Source organism: Cadophora gregata (assembly GCF_030347475.1).
Source record: "Cadophora gregata isolate MNR1 chromosome Unknown scaffold_2, whole genome shotgun sequence".
Taxonomy (NCBI): Eukaryota; Fungi; Ascomycota; class Leotiomycetes; order Helotiales; family Ploettnerulaceae; genus Cadophora; species Cadophora gregata.
The window spans coordinates 1,922,706-1,938,583 of record NW_026695925.1 but is presented as its reverse complement, the minus strand read 5'-3'; the positions used below and the strand labels follow the sequence as shown (position 1 = coordinate 1,938,583).

Genomic DNA, 15,878 nt, shown 5'->3' with positions numbered 1-15,878 from the left:
GATAGCCCAGACCTAAATAACATTTTCCACAGTCCAGCTATCTCGATTACGAATCTTACGACAGAATCACTGGCCAGCTCAAAGCACGAAGTTACAGACAGTATGGATCACTCGCATATGGATCATTCGGGGATGGGGCACGGCGATATGGGACATGGCGGTACGGACCATGGACCAATGTGCAATATGAACGTGAGTTGAAAGCCAGGCGTCCACCCGCCCTGTGGAAGCTGAGCTGATACTTGGATCGTAGATGCTATTCACCTGGGACACCACAAACCTCTGCATTGTCTTCAAATGGTGGCACATCCAAACCACACCCGGCCTCCTCTTCTCCCTCCTCGCCGTTGTAGCCCTCACCGCAGCCTACGAAGCTATCCGCTCAGCATCCCGCAGATACGAACAACACGTTAACAAGAAGGCCGAAGCCGCACCCAGTAAGCCTTCCCCTCCCCTCTCTCAACCCCCAGATCCACAAGTACTTCATAAATATGCCTTTTCTTTCATGTCTATCTATGGATGAATGGAAAACGAAATGAATAAATGAAGCTGAGATTGTGTCTTTTCCCGCGGGTGTAAAGTTGGAGCTGTTACTGAAAGGACGCCTTTCCTGTGGACAGGACGTAATCAGGTGGAGGTTAGCCAAAAGGCACATATCATCAAGGCGGTGATTTATGCGGTGCAGACGTTCTATGCGTTTATGTTGATGTGAGTCATACCTATTCCTCGGTCGTATACTGCGGGAGATAGCTTACTAGGAGAATTTACAGGCTCCTCTTTATGACTTATAATGGATGGGTGATGCTTGCGGTTGGCGTTGGGTCGTTTGTGGGGTATCTGGCATTTGGAAATAATACGAGTGCAACTAAGGACTCGGCATGCCATTGAGGGCGATGATACCATTTGAGATGTCGAGAACGTGGGGTATAAGAGCAGGTGGCATGGCATATGCAATGGGTTTACAATTCACGCGGGCGTATTTTGGGGACACAATGTGTAAGTGGGGAGAAGAGGATGTCATTGGACAATTCCCCAGTGAAAGAAATTACCAATTTGGTTGCATAGCTGAGCTACGACTTACTATCCAAATTCGCTTTGCATGCAGCTGATACCGCAAACCCATATAAGTATGGAAATAAAAGACACCAAGCTGCTTCATCAGGCTATCGGGTCTCATAAGAGGTAGCTATACAGCAATTCCAAACCCTCTCAGTGCTGAGACCGCACGCTGAAATTAATCACAAATCATCTGCTCCAGAAATCCCACGCTCAGAATTCCACCGGCTATCAAGGAAGCCCTCATATGATACAGTCGTAAAGTCGTTTCCGTGCGTATGGACACTTTATCCACGTTCCCTTCCCGTTCTCCCATCCTGTCAGACATCAGTACTTTTAACTTGGTCATCCTGCCCACTGTTGATTTTCACCTCTTCATCATCGTCATCCTCGCTCGCACTCGGCGTACTCCTGCTAGTAGCCAGCCCTTCGCCCGTGATACTCCTCGTCAAACTCGAGTTCCTAGAGTAGATACTGGCGCTCCTCTCCGCATTAGGCGTGATCACCACCCTGAAGAACTTCGCATAGCTCTCCGCCAGCTGGCGCTCCTCAAAAGTCTCGTCCTCCCTCTCCCTGACTTTGCCCGGCAGCTCCAACCCAACTGTGAATCCCTTCCGCCTGAAATGCGCACTCCACTGCTTTAGTTCGGTCTTAACGTCGCCATTGAAATCCAGATCCCGCTTCAGCTTATCGATGACCTCCTGCCTGACCAGCGACCACATGTACTTCGCCCTCTTGGGCAGCGAAGCTGCATTGACGACATCTTCGCTGAATTTCTCCCACTCGCGCTCAGATACACCGTATTTCGTGAGCTTGGGATCCCATGCGAACCCAGAGGCTAGAGAGGCTGTTTTCGTGGGGACTCGAAGACGGCGCTGTGTCGAGGGAGGGATGGGCGTTGCGACGAAGGAGATGCGGCGGTTGGAGACGACTGAGGGGGATCGCTCGCCGCCCGATGAGGTGGGAGGCACGAGACTGTTGCCGGAGCTCTGAGGTCGCGTTTGTGTCCGTCCTGTGCGCTGAGATCCGCTGCTGTGGTTGTCGTGATTAACATGATGATCTGAACTGAGGGGAACCAATTATCGGGAGATCGCTAAAACATGCGGCGATGAAACTGATAAGAGATTGGGGGGCCATACGATGATTTCAGCGGGTTTACAAACTTTTTGTTTGTGGACTTAACGGGCTTCTTAGCTTTCTCCTTCTTTTCTAACTGGTCGAACGCTGCTAATATGTCGGCCATGTCTGTATTGATGTATGTGGTATTGTAAGTTGATATAAGACGATGCGATATTGATGTCGATGATAAGTATGTCGCGACGCTTGGGGAGTGGACGTTAGAGATGTCGAGTGATGGGAGAGGAGTCGGGGAATATACTTTTCGTAGAAGCCAGAACTAAAAGGGCGGTGGCTGTGTACGGCTATCTATCGTGTGAGCAAAGACGACCGGACGGCGACTGACTCTATAAATTTGAATGGACACAAGACTGGAACAAACAGTCTAGTCTCGCTGTAGTCTCCGTACGGTTAGGAAGGGCATGGGCATGGATACCAAGCCGGGGCGCTACATCGCGCGAGCAAGGGCCCTGTTGGACCGTGAGTTTGTTCCAGGCTTCCAGCCCTCCCACTCCCTTCTCGCTAGCTTTGGCACAGTAATCGATTACGGTACTTCAACACATCGTCTCACTTCCGTTGGCTCATGGAGTCGCACTTGCATCCACTCTGGCACTCACTGGCTGGCTCATCGGCTGTTCCATCCACTGTGCTGTGGAGAGTGTGAGCTGGGCCGGGCTGATATTCACATGTTGCCTGGAAAGCCAGCAGCCTGTAGTGCCCAGGAGCCAGCCCCGACGGAGTAAATTCACGACGTGTCACTGCACTGTGGTGCATCGCTGTGCTACATAGGCCCAGAGCTGACAAATCGCGACAGCTCTGGAAGCGTCATTTCATCCACGAGCGTTCGCAACCCTGAAAGAAGAAACAGAGCAGAGCGTCTTCGCCGATGCAATGCAATATGGCTCATAAGCACGCTGCGCCAAAACGCTCGAAAACAGCGCATGATGGACAGATCTGCTGGAGCACAAGACATTACATCTTCCACTTTTCAGCGCCGCTCTCGTTCTGCCAGATACACCGTAACATCTTGGAAGCTACCCCTCGTTTGAGCCGAAAGCTTTGCGACTCAGACCTCTGCAAGCATCATCATCATGAGCTTCCAAATCCGCTACGTAACCGCCCAGGTATTCAGCCCAGTTCGTCGTCTTGGCCCATCGAATAGACTTCTCGTGCCCAAAGCTTAAACAAGTGGACCCCCACCGCGCGCTGCAAATCTTTCAAATAGTCTCACAAATTTTCCCGACCTAAAGACCAATCTCAGAAGCGAAATTTTCACCGTCATGCCACATGGTTGTAAAAATGGAATATATCAGACTATGGGGAAATTTTTGCGTGGTACCTGGTTTCTATGACCTAAGCGAGAGCTTTTCAGGGGACTTAAACGAGCTCTGGGCCCTGATGACAAAGTTGACAGACTTGGCAGAGCGCAAGGAGTGACATGGAAGAGTCCAATGCTTTCGAGACACACATTTTGATAGTAGCTTCTGGAAATGATACTGTAGTATGGTAGGCAACAATACGTTAAGGAAACTTCCCAGACCCACGGATTTCTAAAGTCATTGCCCCATAACTTGTCCTCGTCATCCTACAATTTTGCAGTGCTGCACAGCCCTCTAATCTAGTAAGCCCACTCTACTTGTCGTTTTCGTTATCAGGACCCATCCCTAAATCTTCGCCACCCCCGCAGCCTCACGGGCTTGCTTGATATCCGCATCCGTCAAATCTGGCCCGCCGGGTATCTTCTCCCCGAGTCGATTCATGTTGTAGAGGTTATCAATCATGGGTTCGTCACCAAAATGGGTATTGTGCTTGGACTCGTAAGCATTGATGTCATTGGGAAACCCGTGGAAAAGACTGGAATCGGCAGTCTGTTCTTCCTGGACTTGGAAGGTATGTTCCTGAACGAAGTGCCGCACCGCGTATGAAATCTAGAGAAACATACCTCGAACTCGGGTTCTTCCCCATATGCCAAACGAGCCGCATCGACAAGCATCCGTGCAGTCATACCCCATACTTTGTACCTCATCATACCTTCATCTTCCTCCTCGTCGAGCTGTTCGGCGATAGCTGCCTGTCCACCTTCTCTCATCTTTGGCTTGGTAACCTTCTGATTGTTGATTGGAACATAGAAGTTGTGCATCCGCCATTGGGTGCCGTGGAAGTCCAGCCATTGACCTGCGTACCAGTCTTCTTTCTTCCCAACTATCTGGTCCCCTTCTTGAACTTCGTCTTGTTCTCTAAGAAAGTTATGAAATGGAGCTGAGAAAACACTATGAAAACTCAGCATGATGCCGTAAGTGCTTCCAAAAGAAATGACAGGACTTGGGTGTACTGAGATGATTAAGGTAACAGTCAAGGGAGCCACCTACGCTGCAACTTCCTTTGCATCAAGACGTGGTATCATGCTATCCTCTACACTGGCAGCCTTTTCCCCGCCATTGTCGTCTGAGTGCAGGAATGCAACACAAGGCCTTACTGCGAGTGCAGTCTTTGCGAAACTGAATGGTAATTGACATAAATGCTCAATTCGAAACGGACGAGGAATCTTGGAGTCGTCTCGAGGAAGACCAATCTCCTCGCAAGCTTCCCGTCTAGCTATATCGAATGGCTTCTCCTCAAGCGTATCTGCTTTACCACCAGGAAAGGCCGCTTGTCCTAAGTTGTGTCAGACCAGAATGCATACATAAAATTAAGTGACCTATACCAGAGTAATTTCTGAGAGTTGAAGCACGCATAGTGAGAACAACGCGAAGGTCACCCCGGCGGTCTGCAAATAGTAAGATCAACACTGCAGCTTTCCTGCTTAGCGGAAGCTTGTCCCATGTTGTGAAGGGGGGAGGTGTGTACGCCCTCAATCGAGCAATAGCTGCCTAACACCATTTAGTTACCGATTTGCACAGAAGCGACAAGTTGAAGAATACATACCAGTGACGCGGGAGTGAGCGGAGCCATGCTGCTTGCATCAAAATATTGAGCTTCCTTGATACTCTCGATAACCTCTTTCACATCTCTCTCATTGATTTCGATATCTGATTCCGACGCTGGTTCTGAGCCAGTGTCCAAACTTTCTAGAGACATTGTATATCGGAATTCAGATATGTCGTGGTTTGTCTCTCAAGCGGCTTAGCTTTGTCCTCCATCTGTCCAGCGATAATGGATGCCCCAGTGCGGGGTATAGAGGAGATCCATCAGGCCTCGATCTCTCACCATCAATGGTCGCCACTGCCCCTCTCTTATTTTCGGCCATGGCGAGCATGGGTCGGAGATCCAAGCGACCTAAGAGACCTCGGCAACTTTATCCCCAATCTCCCGTGTTCCCCTGCTACAAACACTGCTTTACTACCCTGTCAATATCTGGCTCTTTACCAACAACTGCATTTCTTAAGAAACTGGAGATTGTCGGAAGTCCTGTCTCCCATGAACGCCTCAAGATGGTGTCATTCAAACTACGAACCAAATGGCAATAATGGAACGAAATGATTGGTATATAATGTCGCAATCCTTAGCATTTCCCATGAAACACGATAGGATCTGCGGGGTACTGCCCCTCATCAGCTTCTCTCGAGAATACAGGTCCATAAGAGCTGGATATAAGATAGAGCTCTGCTCTACTGATGTACGAAACTTTTTAACTGCGAAGAGTTATTGCCATTGCATAAGCTAGGCACTGTTCTGCGCAGAATCCATCGACACAAATTCAAAGTCCAACGATTCCCAAATACAATGGCTCCGACACCAATTCAGGAGAATCTGGTAAGCTCCAACAAGGCTTACTCTGCCAGCTTCACGCAAGGCCACCTTGCGTTACCTCCTGCGAAGAAGTATGCTGTCGGTACGTTCGCCAGCCATAATCTACGTCCCGAATTTCAAATGCATCTCCAATACGGCAAATCGACAATGAGCTTCAGCGAAGATCCCAATGAGGTCCGAAACTAACAATTCAAAGTTACATGTATGGACGCAAGAATCGACCCCGCTTCAGCATACGGCATCTCTCTCGGTGATGCCCACGTCATCAGGAACGCAGGAGGAAATGCTCGCGACGCTCTTCGCTCCCTCGTCATTTCCGAGCAACTTCTTGGTACTCAAGAGATCATTCTCGTCAAGCACACCGGGTGCGGCATGCTCACATTTCAGAATGAAGATGCCACTGGCATTGTGAAGAAAAACCTGGGGGAAGGAGCTGCTGCCGAGCTGGCTGCTTTCAAGGGAGACTTCCAGCCTTTTCCAGATTTGGAGGCTGCTGTCAAGGACGATGTGGAATTCTTGAAGTCAAGCAAGTTGATTCCGGACAGTGTTACCATTAGCGGATGGGTATATGAGGTCGAGACCGGGAAGGTCAAAAGTGTGATTTGAGTGGCGCTTGGATCGTAGGGGATGGAATTGAGGATTGGGTTGAGCTGTTTTGCTGCCTTCAATTGGAGTGTGGCGCACTGGGTATGACGCTGCAAAATACCCTGGAAGTTAGTGTTGTTATTCCTTTCCGTGCTGATTCCATAGAAATCTCAATAAACCACCGCTTCTGAACTCGGGGGTTTCCAGAACTTGCTTGTTTACACAGCCTGTAAGACTGATATTTTCTTGTTGGCGAAGAAACCCGTTGTGCAACTGGGGAAGCCTTGGGTTCTTGGGTCTAAGGTCGTTCGAAGCAGTTGAGTTCGAGGATTATTATACACAGCTTGGCTCATTGCAACCTATCGGATCAGTCAGGTCAGCACATCTGACCGAAGGGAAGTTACCTGCGTCTCGAACCCGCCAGCTGACTTTCTGCCAGCCTGGATCATCATCGTCCATCCCCACTGCCCCATCATCCCCATCATCCCACCTCACCTCCTCCCTTTCGAAATCGTCTATCACAAGTCTCCTCGTCGGCGCCAATGGAACACTAGCTACAATTGTGCTATCGTTCGAACATGTTGTAAGTGTTCCATTGCTCCATGGCCCCCGTTTGAGCTACAGCTGGTGAAGCCGGGGGCGGGTGCATCCGAGCTTCCCCATATCACCAATAGTAATGGACGGCGGACGCTGAGCTCAGGCTCAGGCCCACCTCAGGTCCCCGCACCCCAGCGGAGCTCGAGACCCCTGCCATCCATCCATCCATGGTGAGACCCATAGCTACGTTACGTTCTGACATCAACACAGCTCCTCTCTTCCGCAACATCCTCTCGACTCTGTGCAAACAATTATCAGAAACACAACTATGGGCGGAGAAACCATCGAGACCGCGAAGCCTAAAAGCACTTATCCGAAGCTCTCGGACCATCCAGTTGGACAATGGATTCCAAATATCTACAAGGAGCGTATTTCTCAGTTCTATGGTGGGGGGCAGTATGAGGGCAACAACCTGCGAGCGTATGCCACTATTCGTCTTACAGAACGCCAGGACAGAAACTAATCGTCAAACGCAGAATGATGGACGAGGGCGTTGCGTCCGGAACGCCGCATGTGAAGCTCTCTGTCTGGGATGCTCCTGACCTCACTCGACCGACTTTCAAAGATGCCACTAGCCACACTTTCAAGAAGACATCGGTTGGGGAATGGTTCGGTCCATCTTGGTCAACCCATTGGTTCAAGGTGCAGCTCACTGTGCCAGCTAAGCTTTGCAAGAAAGAGCTACTTGAACTACATTGGGATGCAAACAATGAGGGTATGGTGTGGACAGAGGACGGCAAGCCGCTCCAGGGATTGACCGGAGGCGGAGAACGAATAGAATGGATCCTTCCCGACAAGTTCAGAGATGGAAAGGAGCACACCATCTACATCGAAATGGCCTGCAATGGCATGTTTGGAAATGCTCCTGGTGGAGACTCAATTCAACCTCCGGATCCCAACAAGTACTTCCAGCTCAGCAAAGCTGATATTGTGGCTGTCAATAGTGAGGCTCGTCAATTGTGGATTGATATCTGGATCATTGGAGATGCTGCAAGAGAGTTTCCAGCCGATTCATGGGAGCAACATAAAGCCTTAAAGGTTGCTACTGCCATCATCGATGCCTTTGAGCTGGGCAACCAAGATTCTATCATTAAAGGCCGCAAAATTGCACAAGAGTACCTCGGTAAGAATGTCAGCTCATCAAAGGTTTACAATACGGGGACTCAACCAATTGTCTATGGTATTGGTCACTGCCATATTGATACTTGTTGGCTCTGGCCGTGGGCAGAGACCAAGAGAAAAGTAGCCAGATCATGGTCAAACCAATGTGACTTGATGGACCGCTATCCAGAACATAGGTTCAGTGTATCGCAAGCTCAACAGTACAAATGGCTCAAGCAGTACTATCCTTATGTGTTTGACCGTGTCAAGGAGAAGGTTAAGAAAGGCCGCTTTCAACCTGTTGGAGGAAGTTGGGTCGAGCATGACACAAACATGCCGAGTGGTGAATCGCTTGTCCGCCAGTTCGTTTACGGCCAGAGATTCTTTGAAAGCAACTTCGGAGAGAGATGCCGTACCTTCTGGCTACCTGATACATTTGGATACTCCAGTCAACTTCCACAGCTATGCAGATTGGCCGGCATGACTCGATTCTTTACCCAAAAGCTAAGCTGGAACAATATCAACAAGTTTCCTCACACAACATTCAACTGGGTTTCTCTTGATGGTAGTCAGGTCATTTGCCACATGGCTCCATCTGAGACCTATACTGCAGAGGCAAACTTCGGAGATGTGAAGAGATCTGTAACTCAACACAAATCTATGGATCAGGATGAGACCTCACTTCTTGTGTTTGGGAAGGGTGACGGAGGTGGTGGGCCCACTTGGCAGCACTTGGAGAAGCTTCGAAGATGTCGAGGAATGAGCGACACCGTTGGAATGCTTCCCAGAGTTCACATGGGTGATTCCGTTGAAGACTTTTTCGACCGCCTTGAGAAGAAGGTTGAAGGCGGTCTGGACTTTGTGACTTGGTACGGTGAGCTATACTTTGAGTTACATAGAGGTACCTACACGACTCAAGCAAACAACAAGCGGAACAACCGCAAATCGGAGATAATGCTCCGCAATGTTGAGTTGCTAGCGACTCTTGCAAGCATCAAATCTGGATATAAATATCCCAAGGAAAAGATCGATGACATGTGGGAAGCTGTTCTGCTGTGTCAGTTCCACGACTGTCTACCTGGTAGTTCTATCGAGATGTGTTATGATGACAGTGATGAGGTAAAGTCAACCAAGGAGCTCGTTCGAATGCATGCTGACACTGGTGAAGCTCTACGCGAAAGTATTCGAGACTGGTGAGAAGATTCTGAAAGAGCTGGAAGAGCTTCTCGGCGTTCAAGAAGCCGAAATTGTTAAGTCCGCTGAAAATTTGGTTGCACTGAATACCATGCCCTGGCATCGCCGAGAAATTATCTCGATCGGTGATGGTAAAGCAGGTGTAGCATGCGGCGATGGGCAATTGCTGAACATTAAGACCTTTAAGATCGCTGAGACTCCTGAGGTTTCCGTAGAGGAAATCAAGAGTGGCGTCTTTGTTTTGCAAAATGACCAGCTTCGCGTGCAGGTCGATGGTGGCTGCATTACATCGCTCTACGATCGCAAAGCAGAGCGAGAAGTAATTGCCAAGGGAAAGAAAGCCAACCAGCTGGTGATTTTTGACGACAAGCCTCTTTACTGGCAAGCTTGGGATGTCGAAGTTTACCACTTGGACTCGCGCAAGGAGTTAACGTCTGGTGTTACTAAGATTGTTCAGCAAGATGCTCACCAAGTCAGTGTCATGACTGAGACCAAGATCAGCGACAAGAGTTGGGCAAAGACCTATATCACTTTGTCCGCAGCTTTCAAGGGCCAGCAGTCTTATGTTGAGATGCACAGCGAGGTAGAGTGGCGAGAGGATATGAAGTTCTTGAAGGTGGAATTCCCAGTCGATGTCAGAAACACTGAGGCTTCATACGAGACTCAATATGGTATTGTGCGACGACCAACTCATTACAACACTACGTAAGTCCGAATTAACATATAGAAGAGTATTGCTAACCATATATAGCTGGGACATGGCCAAATTTGAGGTCTGCTGCCACAAGTATGCAGATCTTTCCGAGCACGGCTATGGCGTATCCATTTTGAACGATAGTAAATATGGTTTCGCCACCTGCGGAAACTTGATGCGCCTTTCACTCCTCCGTGCTCCCAAAGCACCCGATGCACATGCTGATATGGGTCGTCACCACATCCGCTGGGCTATTTTGCCTCATCAAGGTGATCTTGGCTCCACCACTGTCCGAACTGCGTACAACTTCAACAACCCACTGAAACTTGCACAATCTTCCAAGAGTCTTGAAGCTTCGGCATTCAGCAGTCCCATCAAGCTCACAGGTAACCAATCCCTGATTCTGGACTGTGTAAAGAGAGGTGAGGACGACGAAGATGTTAGCAGAGGGGAATTGGCCAAACGCAAGGGCAAGAGTGTAATCTTGCGTATCTATGACAGTTTGGGGGGAACAAGTAAGGGCACGATCGAGACATCTTTGGATGTGAAGAAAGTCTGGAAAACCAACATCTTGGAGGATGACGAGGAGGAAGTCAAGGTCGAGAAGGGCAAGATAGAGATTACTCTCAGGCCTTTCGAGGTTGCAACATTCAGATTGCAATTGTAGTTTCCCGGAAGGTCTGAAGCAGCATGGTATTATACATTACGGGATAATGAAACAAAATCAGGATGAATTCCTGCTTTGGATTATCTTTTTGTCTGCAACAGATCCACCTGCCTACTGTGACCGCCTGTTTCCTTGGTGCCGAAGAGCGTCGGATTCTAGATACGTCAAAAACAATAGGTAGTGCCTTGACAACAATGTCTTGCTGACTGGGTGAATATTCGATGGGACCCCGCACGCGGCGGCGAAGCATCCACTGCCCTGCCCAGGCGGGCGTACCCTGCAGAATCCACTTTAATCGCTGCGAAAGGGCACGGATCTTACCCGAGGGGGCTATTCATACGCCGACTTCAGCGACAACTGCATTTTTGAATCGGCTGACTTGGCCAACCTTTCCTTGACACAACAGGAGAAACGGACAATCGATGCTCCGACATCTATCGAATTTCTGCAGAGTCATCACTCATCCTTCAGCTTCAACTCTGGCATTCCAGGAACATGAAGTTGTACGCCTCAAAAAAAAGACATGCCGAAATGTCTAAGTTTAGGTACGGCGTTGGGATGGAACAACATGACGAGGGGATAGATGCCACCTTCCCAATGGCGCACCTGGCTAACAGAAAGCATACTTTCCGGACACATCGACGAATGAGATATCGAAGAAAACGGGGAGGATGCAGAGTCGGCCTGTATATGTACCACATCGTTTGCAAGAAGCTGCAGATTTCAAGGCTGAGTCGTAGATCTTCCCCTGCAGCTTCCTGACAAACGCATGCACCTACAGGCCTACCGGCCCCCAAGCAACCTCCCTTGGGCGCTTCCCTCATGCCTTTATGGTGCTTCTTCTCTCCTGCTTTAACTTATTCTGATCTTCTCCATGAAGATCATTCTCGGTATGAGTGGAAAGTCGATGTGCATCATTCGGCGCTTCTTTCTTAGGCTATTTCGCTTAGGGTCGGAATCTCCTCCTCATGATGGTTTCTGGCCGCTGAAGTGAGAAGGAAGTCAAGGATCTTACTCCTCATTGTCCATGTTGGGCTGCGCATATTTCTAAGCCTTGTGTTTCCCGAGACTGGGGGTTGAGATGGCTCTGATCACAAATCGACCTTCACTAAGAACCGCTTCCCTCTCTTCGGAACTATAAGACTGAGGTTTACCTCATCATAGACATATCCCAACTCCATTCTCAGCACCAAGTCAGATATCGATCATTTTCAATGAAACTTCTCAATCTCTCGATCGCCCTAGGGCTCTATTCATATGTTGTCTCGGCCCAAAAAGCAGTCTTTGCACATGTCGTGGTTGGTAACACGGCTGCTCACTCCCAGGCCACATGGGCTCAGGACATCCAGCTAGCGAAGAATACCGGCATCGATGCTTTTGTTTTGAATATAGCTTATCCGGATGGTAATATCCCTGGGCAAGTCGCGAACGCGTTTGCGGCTGCTGAGGCTGCTGGCAGTAACTTCAAGCTGTTCTTTGCTTTTGATTATTTAGGAGGTGGACAGGTCAGTCAAAGTCTTCCACTTTGTTGAGCGAGTCTCATGCGTAAGCCGAGAAGACCATATAGCAAAGAAAACCTATGTTTATAAAAGGAGACAAAGCTAAAACGGTGACAGAGGTGGCCCTCGACCGGATCTAATTCTGTTTTGTCATACCTGAACCAGTACAAGAATAGTCCCGCTTACTTCCACTACAACAATGCTCCTTTCGTCTCAACTTTTGAAGGCGTCGACGATAGTAAGTTCTTTTCTTGATGCTCCCAACAGTCTATCTGGTCTTGACAGAGATGAGCCTGACTTTGACTTTCCGTAGTCAATCAATGGGCAGAAGGTGGACCGATTCGATCCGCAGTAGGAGCGATCTATTTTGTGCCCGACTGGTCAAGTCTAGGACCTCAGAACTTCGCGTCGCACTTAAGCAACGTTCAAGGAGCCTTCAGCTGGGAAATGTGGCCCAACGGAGCCAGCAATAAGACCACAGACAGTGACTTCGCCTGGAAAGGTGCTATACAGAGTAAGAGTTACATGATGGGCGTGTCGCCATGGTTCTTCCATTCTACCAACGGGGGTAAGAAATGGGTCTGGAGAGGCGATGATCTATGGGCAGATCGTTGGGCTCAAACCCTGCAAGTCAATCCCGACTTCGTGCAGTACGTCTCCCATCTCGCTAAACCTGAAATTTCTCGCTAATGGAAAAACAAACAGGATCGTTACTTGGAACGATTTTGGCGAGTCTATGTACGTCGGTCCAGTTCGATACGGCAGTGAAATTGCTTCAGGTGCCGAAGTGTATGTCGATGGTCAATCGCATGAGAGCTGGCTTGACTTCCTGCCTTACTACATCGCCAAGTACAAAGGAGACCCATTTGACATTACCCGCGACCAGATGCAGTACTGGTATCGTACGCACCCAGCTGCAGCAGGAAGTACCTGTGGTGTAGTCGGCAACAATGCTGATCAAGGCCAACAAGAACTCTCCCCCAATGATGTGGTCGAAGATGGTGTGTTCTTCAGCGCACTGCTCACCTCCCCAGGAGAAATTCACGTCCAGATTGGCAATAATCCGGTGACTACTTATAACGGTAACGCGGGGATCAATCATTGGAGTCAGCCTTTCAATGGACAAACTGGTGCACCGAAGTTTAGTGTTGTGAGAGGGGGGACTACGACAGGTAGTGGGGTTGGGAAGGAGATCACGGCGTCGACGACTTTGGCGAATGGGTGCTCGAATTACAATCCCTGGGCGGGAAGCTTTTAAGGTACAAAATCATTGGTTCGGGAAAGTCGAAAACAAATGGCATTTGTATTGTACCAAAGTGAAGATGACCGTCGATAACTAACAAACACAATCTGTAGCCTATGAAAAATAGAGTTCCCTCTAAGCAAGTTCGTTTCTCTGTCCTCGATCTTTTCTCTGAAACCCTCCTCTTTATGCCATACTAGCCTTCGTCTTCAGCTCAAACCCATCCGGGGCGTCTGTCACCTGCACCATTCTAGTCAGCATTGTCGGTTTCTTAATCTCTCAATATTGTATCTGCAACCTACTAGGATCCTGATTCTCAAACTCAAGAACTTGAATTTTCTTCTTCAAACTCTCCCTCTTCTTATCTTCTCTCGTCTTTTGCTCCATCTCCCTCCTCTTCTCCTCTTTACTCGGACCAATAAAACTCTTCCCCACCTTCTCAAGCACCTCCTTTCCCCTCATCATGCTCTCCATGACGCCATACTTCGGTGGCATAGGCGTAGCTGGTCCATCAGCCCTTCTCGCACTATTTGTGATGATGTGCTTCTTTCTAGTCGGAGACCAATGTTTGAAAGTGTTCGACCAACTACGCTTGACATTGCCCGGTTTTGGTAGCGACGGCACGGAATCTCGCTCCTCATCTCCTTCAGTAGTAGCACCTCGCCCGGCGTGTAACGGGAGCGAACTCTCCGTAAGATTTTTGGCGTCTGCTTCGAATGATCTTCTCCTCTTTACAGATTCGTTTATTTCGGGGAGAGGAGAACCGAGAGGAGGAGGGAGTGTAAGGTGGTCGCTCTCCATGCTGAACATGGGACTTGCAGATGTGGTGGTGCGTTTGCTTTTGATCGAGGAGCTGATCCTGCTGGGGTCGTAAATGCCCCATTCTAGGGTGTCTTGCACTGTGAGGATGGGTGATGGTTCATTATCGTAGGTGACGGTGATGTCTTTGGGTTTCGTCCGTCGTTTTGCATTTGGAGCAGTTGGCGTAGATAGCAAACGGAGTGGCGAGGTGGCTAGAATTGGTGTTGTTGGATTGGCTCTTTTGTTGGCACTTGAACTGTCTTTCCCAAGCTCTTCATCGTATCGAAGTTCTCCTTGGGAAAGGATCTCCGGAAGAGTAGTCCTCTCGTTTGAGTCTGTTGAATACACACTCGTCGGAAAGCTAGGTAGTGGGAGCGATCCGTTTTCTGGCTGATTTTGGGTTTGAGGACCTACTTCTGATGGAGGTAGCGGAGGCGGTTGCATGGTTTTGTCGGCACTCAAATTTGGCTTCAAATTTGGTCTAGATATATTTGAGACCTTCGAGTTGTGTTCGGAATCATTGTAGATGGGTGAAGCCAGGTATTCACCTTCCGAAAATGAGGATTGCTCGATAGACGTGCTCGAGTTCTTCGTTGATCCGGCTTGCTCATATTGAAAAATAGGTTCAGCTTGGTTGTAGACACTGCCTGAGCTATTTGACGATATACTTCTTATAAGCGAGAGTGGGAGAGGGGGACATGCTTTCTGGGTGGGTGACAGCTGTTGGTCCTGCATCGGCACAGCTGGCTCAGATCTTGGGTCGAAGCCTGTTAAATGAAGATTCTTCTGAGAAGATTTGGTGATAGGTAGTGTTGGTGTCTGTGATGTTCCAGAGGCAGACGAACGTGGTGATCGAGACAGTTGAAATGTTGGTGATCGGGGGGATGGTGCTGGCTGCCTGTTAGAGCTCCCAGCTGCTTGCGACGCAGGCTCGGATACTTCTTCTTCAAACTTCTCCGGGGATTTGGGGCCATCAATCGATCTTTGACTTCTTCGTGGATTCTTATATGGAACACTTGGTGTATCTTTGCCTTCAGAATTGCTTGGGAGGCGAGATGGAGGCAGGCTTGCATCTGGAGAAATAAAATCTTCCCTGTCTCGTCGTGACAACGAATTGGTCGAATCACCTAGTTGAAATGAGAAAGGTCGGAACGATACCGTATGTGAAACCATACTGGCGGTCCAAAGCCAACATGGATTTGGAGTGAGGGAAGCTCGACAAGAGAGGGAAGCCCGACGAGAAAACACGAACTCGAATCTCCATGCCCAAAGCTATTTTTGTGAAGCAGCAAACGAGAAACAAACAAAGAGCCATGGCAGATTTTGCATCAATGCGAACGTAAGACTGCACTCTTTGTTCAGCCCTGGGAAATCCATACACGAGAAGATGCGATATATTGATGACGGCACTCATTAAACAAAGAGCGTTGTTTGTTCATTCCACCTTCATTCATTTTTTGAAATATTATGGTACAGTACACGTCTCTCACTATTGCGCGCAAAGTTGTTAAATTTAGAAGCCAAATATGAACGGAAATTTGTGCGTTAGATGGGAGCCAACCTCGCCAACAACAA

At 48.9% G+C, this 15,878-nt stretch overlaps 8 protein-coding genes across 8 annotated transcripts; 5 read left to right on the top strand and 3 right to left on the bottom strand.

The window, feature by feature from the left end:
- Positions 1-102: 102 nt before the first annotated feature.
- On the top strand, positions 103-888 carry ONS95_007928 (uncharacterized protein; the record flags this gene model as incomplete). The annotated part of the gene is made up of 4 exons (XM_058501454.1): positions 103-192; positions 254-437; positions 582-708; positions 771-888. The coding sequence occupies 4 exons, from the start codon at positions 103-105 to the stop codon at positions 886-888; spliced, it is 519 nt and encodes a 172-aa protein (XP_058362774.1).
- Positions 889-1,376: 488 nt separating this feature from the next.
- ONS95_007927 (uncharacterized protein) lies at positions 1,377-2,299 on the bottom strand (the record flags this gene model as incomplete). Its single annotated transcript, XM_058501453.1, has 2 exons — positions 1,377-2,088; positions 2,196-2,299. The coding sequence occupies 2 exons, from the start codon at positions 2,297-2,299 to the stop codon at positions 1,377-1,379; spliced, it is 816 nt and encodes a 271-aa protein (XP_058362773.1).
- A 255-nt stretch (positions 2,300-2,554) lies between these two features.
- Positions 2,555-3,704, top strand: ONS95_007926 (uncharacterized protein). The gene has a single exon (XM_058501452.1). The coding sequence runs from the start codon at positions 2,595-2,597 to the stop codon at positions 2,913-2,915; it is 321 nt and encodes a 106-aa protein (XP_058362772.1). The 5' UTR covers positions 2,555-2,594; the 3' UTR covers positions 2,916-3,704.
- Positions 3,705-3,836: 132 nt separating this feature from the next.
- ONS95_007925 (uncharacterized protein) lies at positions 3,837-5,250 on the bottom strand (the record flags this gene model as incomplete). Its single annotated transcript, XM_058501451.1, has 5 exons — positions 3,837-3,980; positions 4,115-4,442; positions 4,542-4,827; positions 4,877-5,042; positions 5,098-5,250. The coding sequence occupies 5 exons, from the start codon at positions 5,248-5,250 to the stop codon at positions 3,837-3,839; spliced, it is 1,077 nt and encodes a 358-aa protein (XP_058362771.1).
- Positions 5,251-5,895: 645 nt separating this feature from the next.
- On the top strand, positions 5,896-6,528 carry ONS95_007924 (uncharacterized protein; the record flags this gene model as incomplete). Its single annotated transcript, XM_058501450.1, has 2 exons — positions 5,896-6,004; positions 6,119-6,528. The coding sequence occupies 2 exons, from the start codon at positions 5,896-5,898 to the stop codon at positions 6,526-6,528; spliced, it is 519 nt and encodes a 172-aa protein (XP_058362770.1).
- Positions 6,529-7,372: 844 nt separating this feature from the next.
- On the top strand, positions 7,373-10,760 carry AMS1 (Glycoside hydrolase, 38 vacuolar alpha mannosidase; the record flags this gene model as incomplete). The annotated part of the gene is made up of 4 exons (XM_058501449.1): positions 7,373-7,524; positions 7,581-9,324; positions 9,374-10,104; positions 10,151-10,760. The coding sequence occupies 4 exons, from the start codon at positions 7,373-7,375 to the stop codon at positions 10,758-10,760; spliced, it is 3,237 nt and encodes a 1,078-aa protein (XP_058362769.1).
- Positions 10,761-10,896: 136 nt separating this feature from the next.
- Positions 10,897-13,679, top strand: ONS95_007922 (uncharacterized protein). The gene is made up of 4 exons (XM_058501448.1): positions 10,897-12,265; positions 12,377-12,497; positions 12,573-12,909; positions 12,965-13,679. Exons 1-4 carry the CDS (start codon positions 11,975-11,977, stop codon positions 13,515-13,517), a joined length of 1,302 nt encoding a protein of 433 aa, XP_058362768.1. The 5' UTR covers positions 10,897-11,974; the 3' UTR covers positions 13,518-13,679.
- On the bottom strand, positions 13,680-15,476 carry ONS95_007921 (uncharacterized protein; the record flags this gene model as incomplete). The annotated part of the gene is made up of 2 exons (XM_058501447.1): positions 13,680-13,742; positions 13,805-15,476. The coding sequence occupies 2 exons, from the start codon at positions 15,474-15,476 to the stop codon at positions 13,717-13,719; spliced, it is 1,698 nt and encodes a 565-aa protein (XP_058362767.1). The 3' UTR covers positions 13,680-13,716.
- Between the last annotated feature and the right edge of the window lie 402 nt (positions 15,477-15,878).

Bases quoted from the DNA above. Each gene is read 5' to 3' on its own strand.
- ONS95_007926 (XM_058501452.1), top strand. From the start codon at position 2,595: ATGGGCATGGATACCAAGCCGGGGCGCTACATCGCGCGAGCAAGGGCC.
- ONS95_007922 (XM_058501448.1), top strand. From the start codon at position 11,975: ATGAAACTTCTCAATCTCTCGATCGCCCTAGGGCTCTATTCATATGTT. The intron at 12,498-12,572 runs GTAAGTTCTTTT...GACTTTCCGTAG, and splicing joins TTTTGAAGGCGTCGACGATA to TCAATCAATGGGCAGAAGGT. The intron at 12,910-12,964 runs GTACGTCTCCCA...AAAAACAAACAG, and splicing joins GTCAATCCCGACTTCGTGCA to GATCGTTACTTGGAACGATT.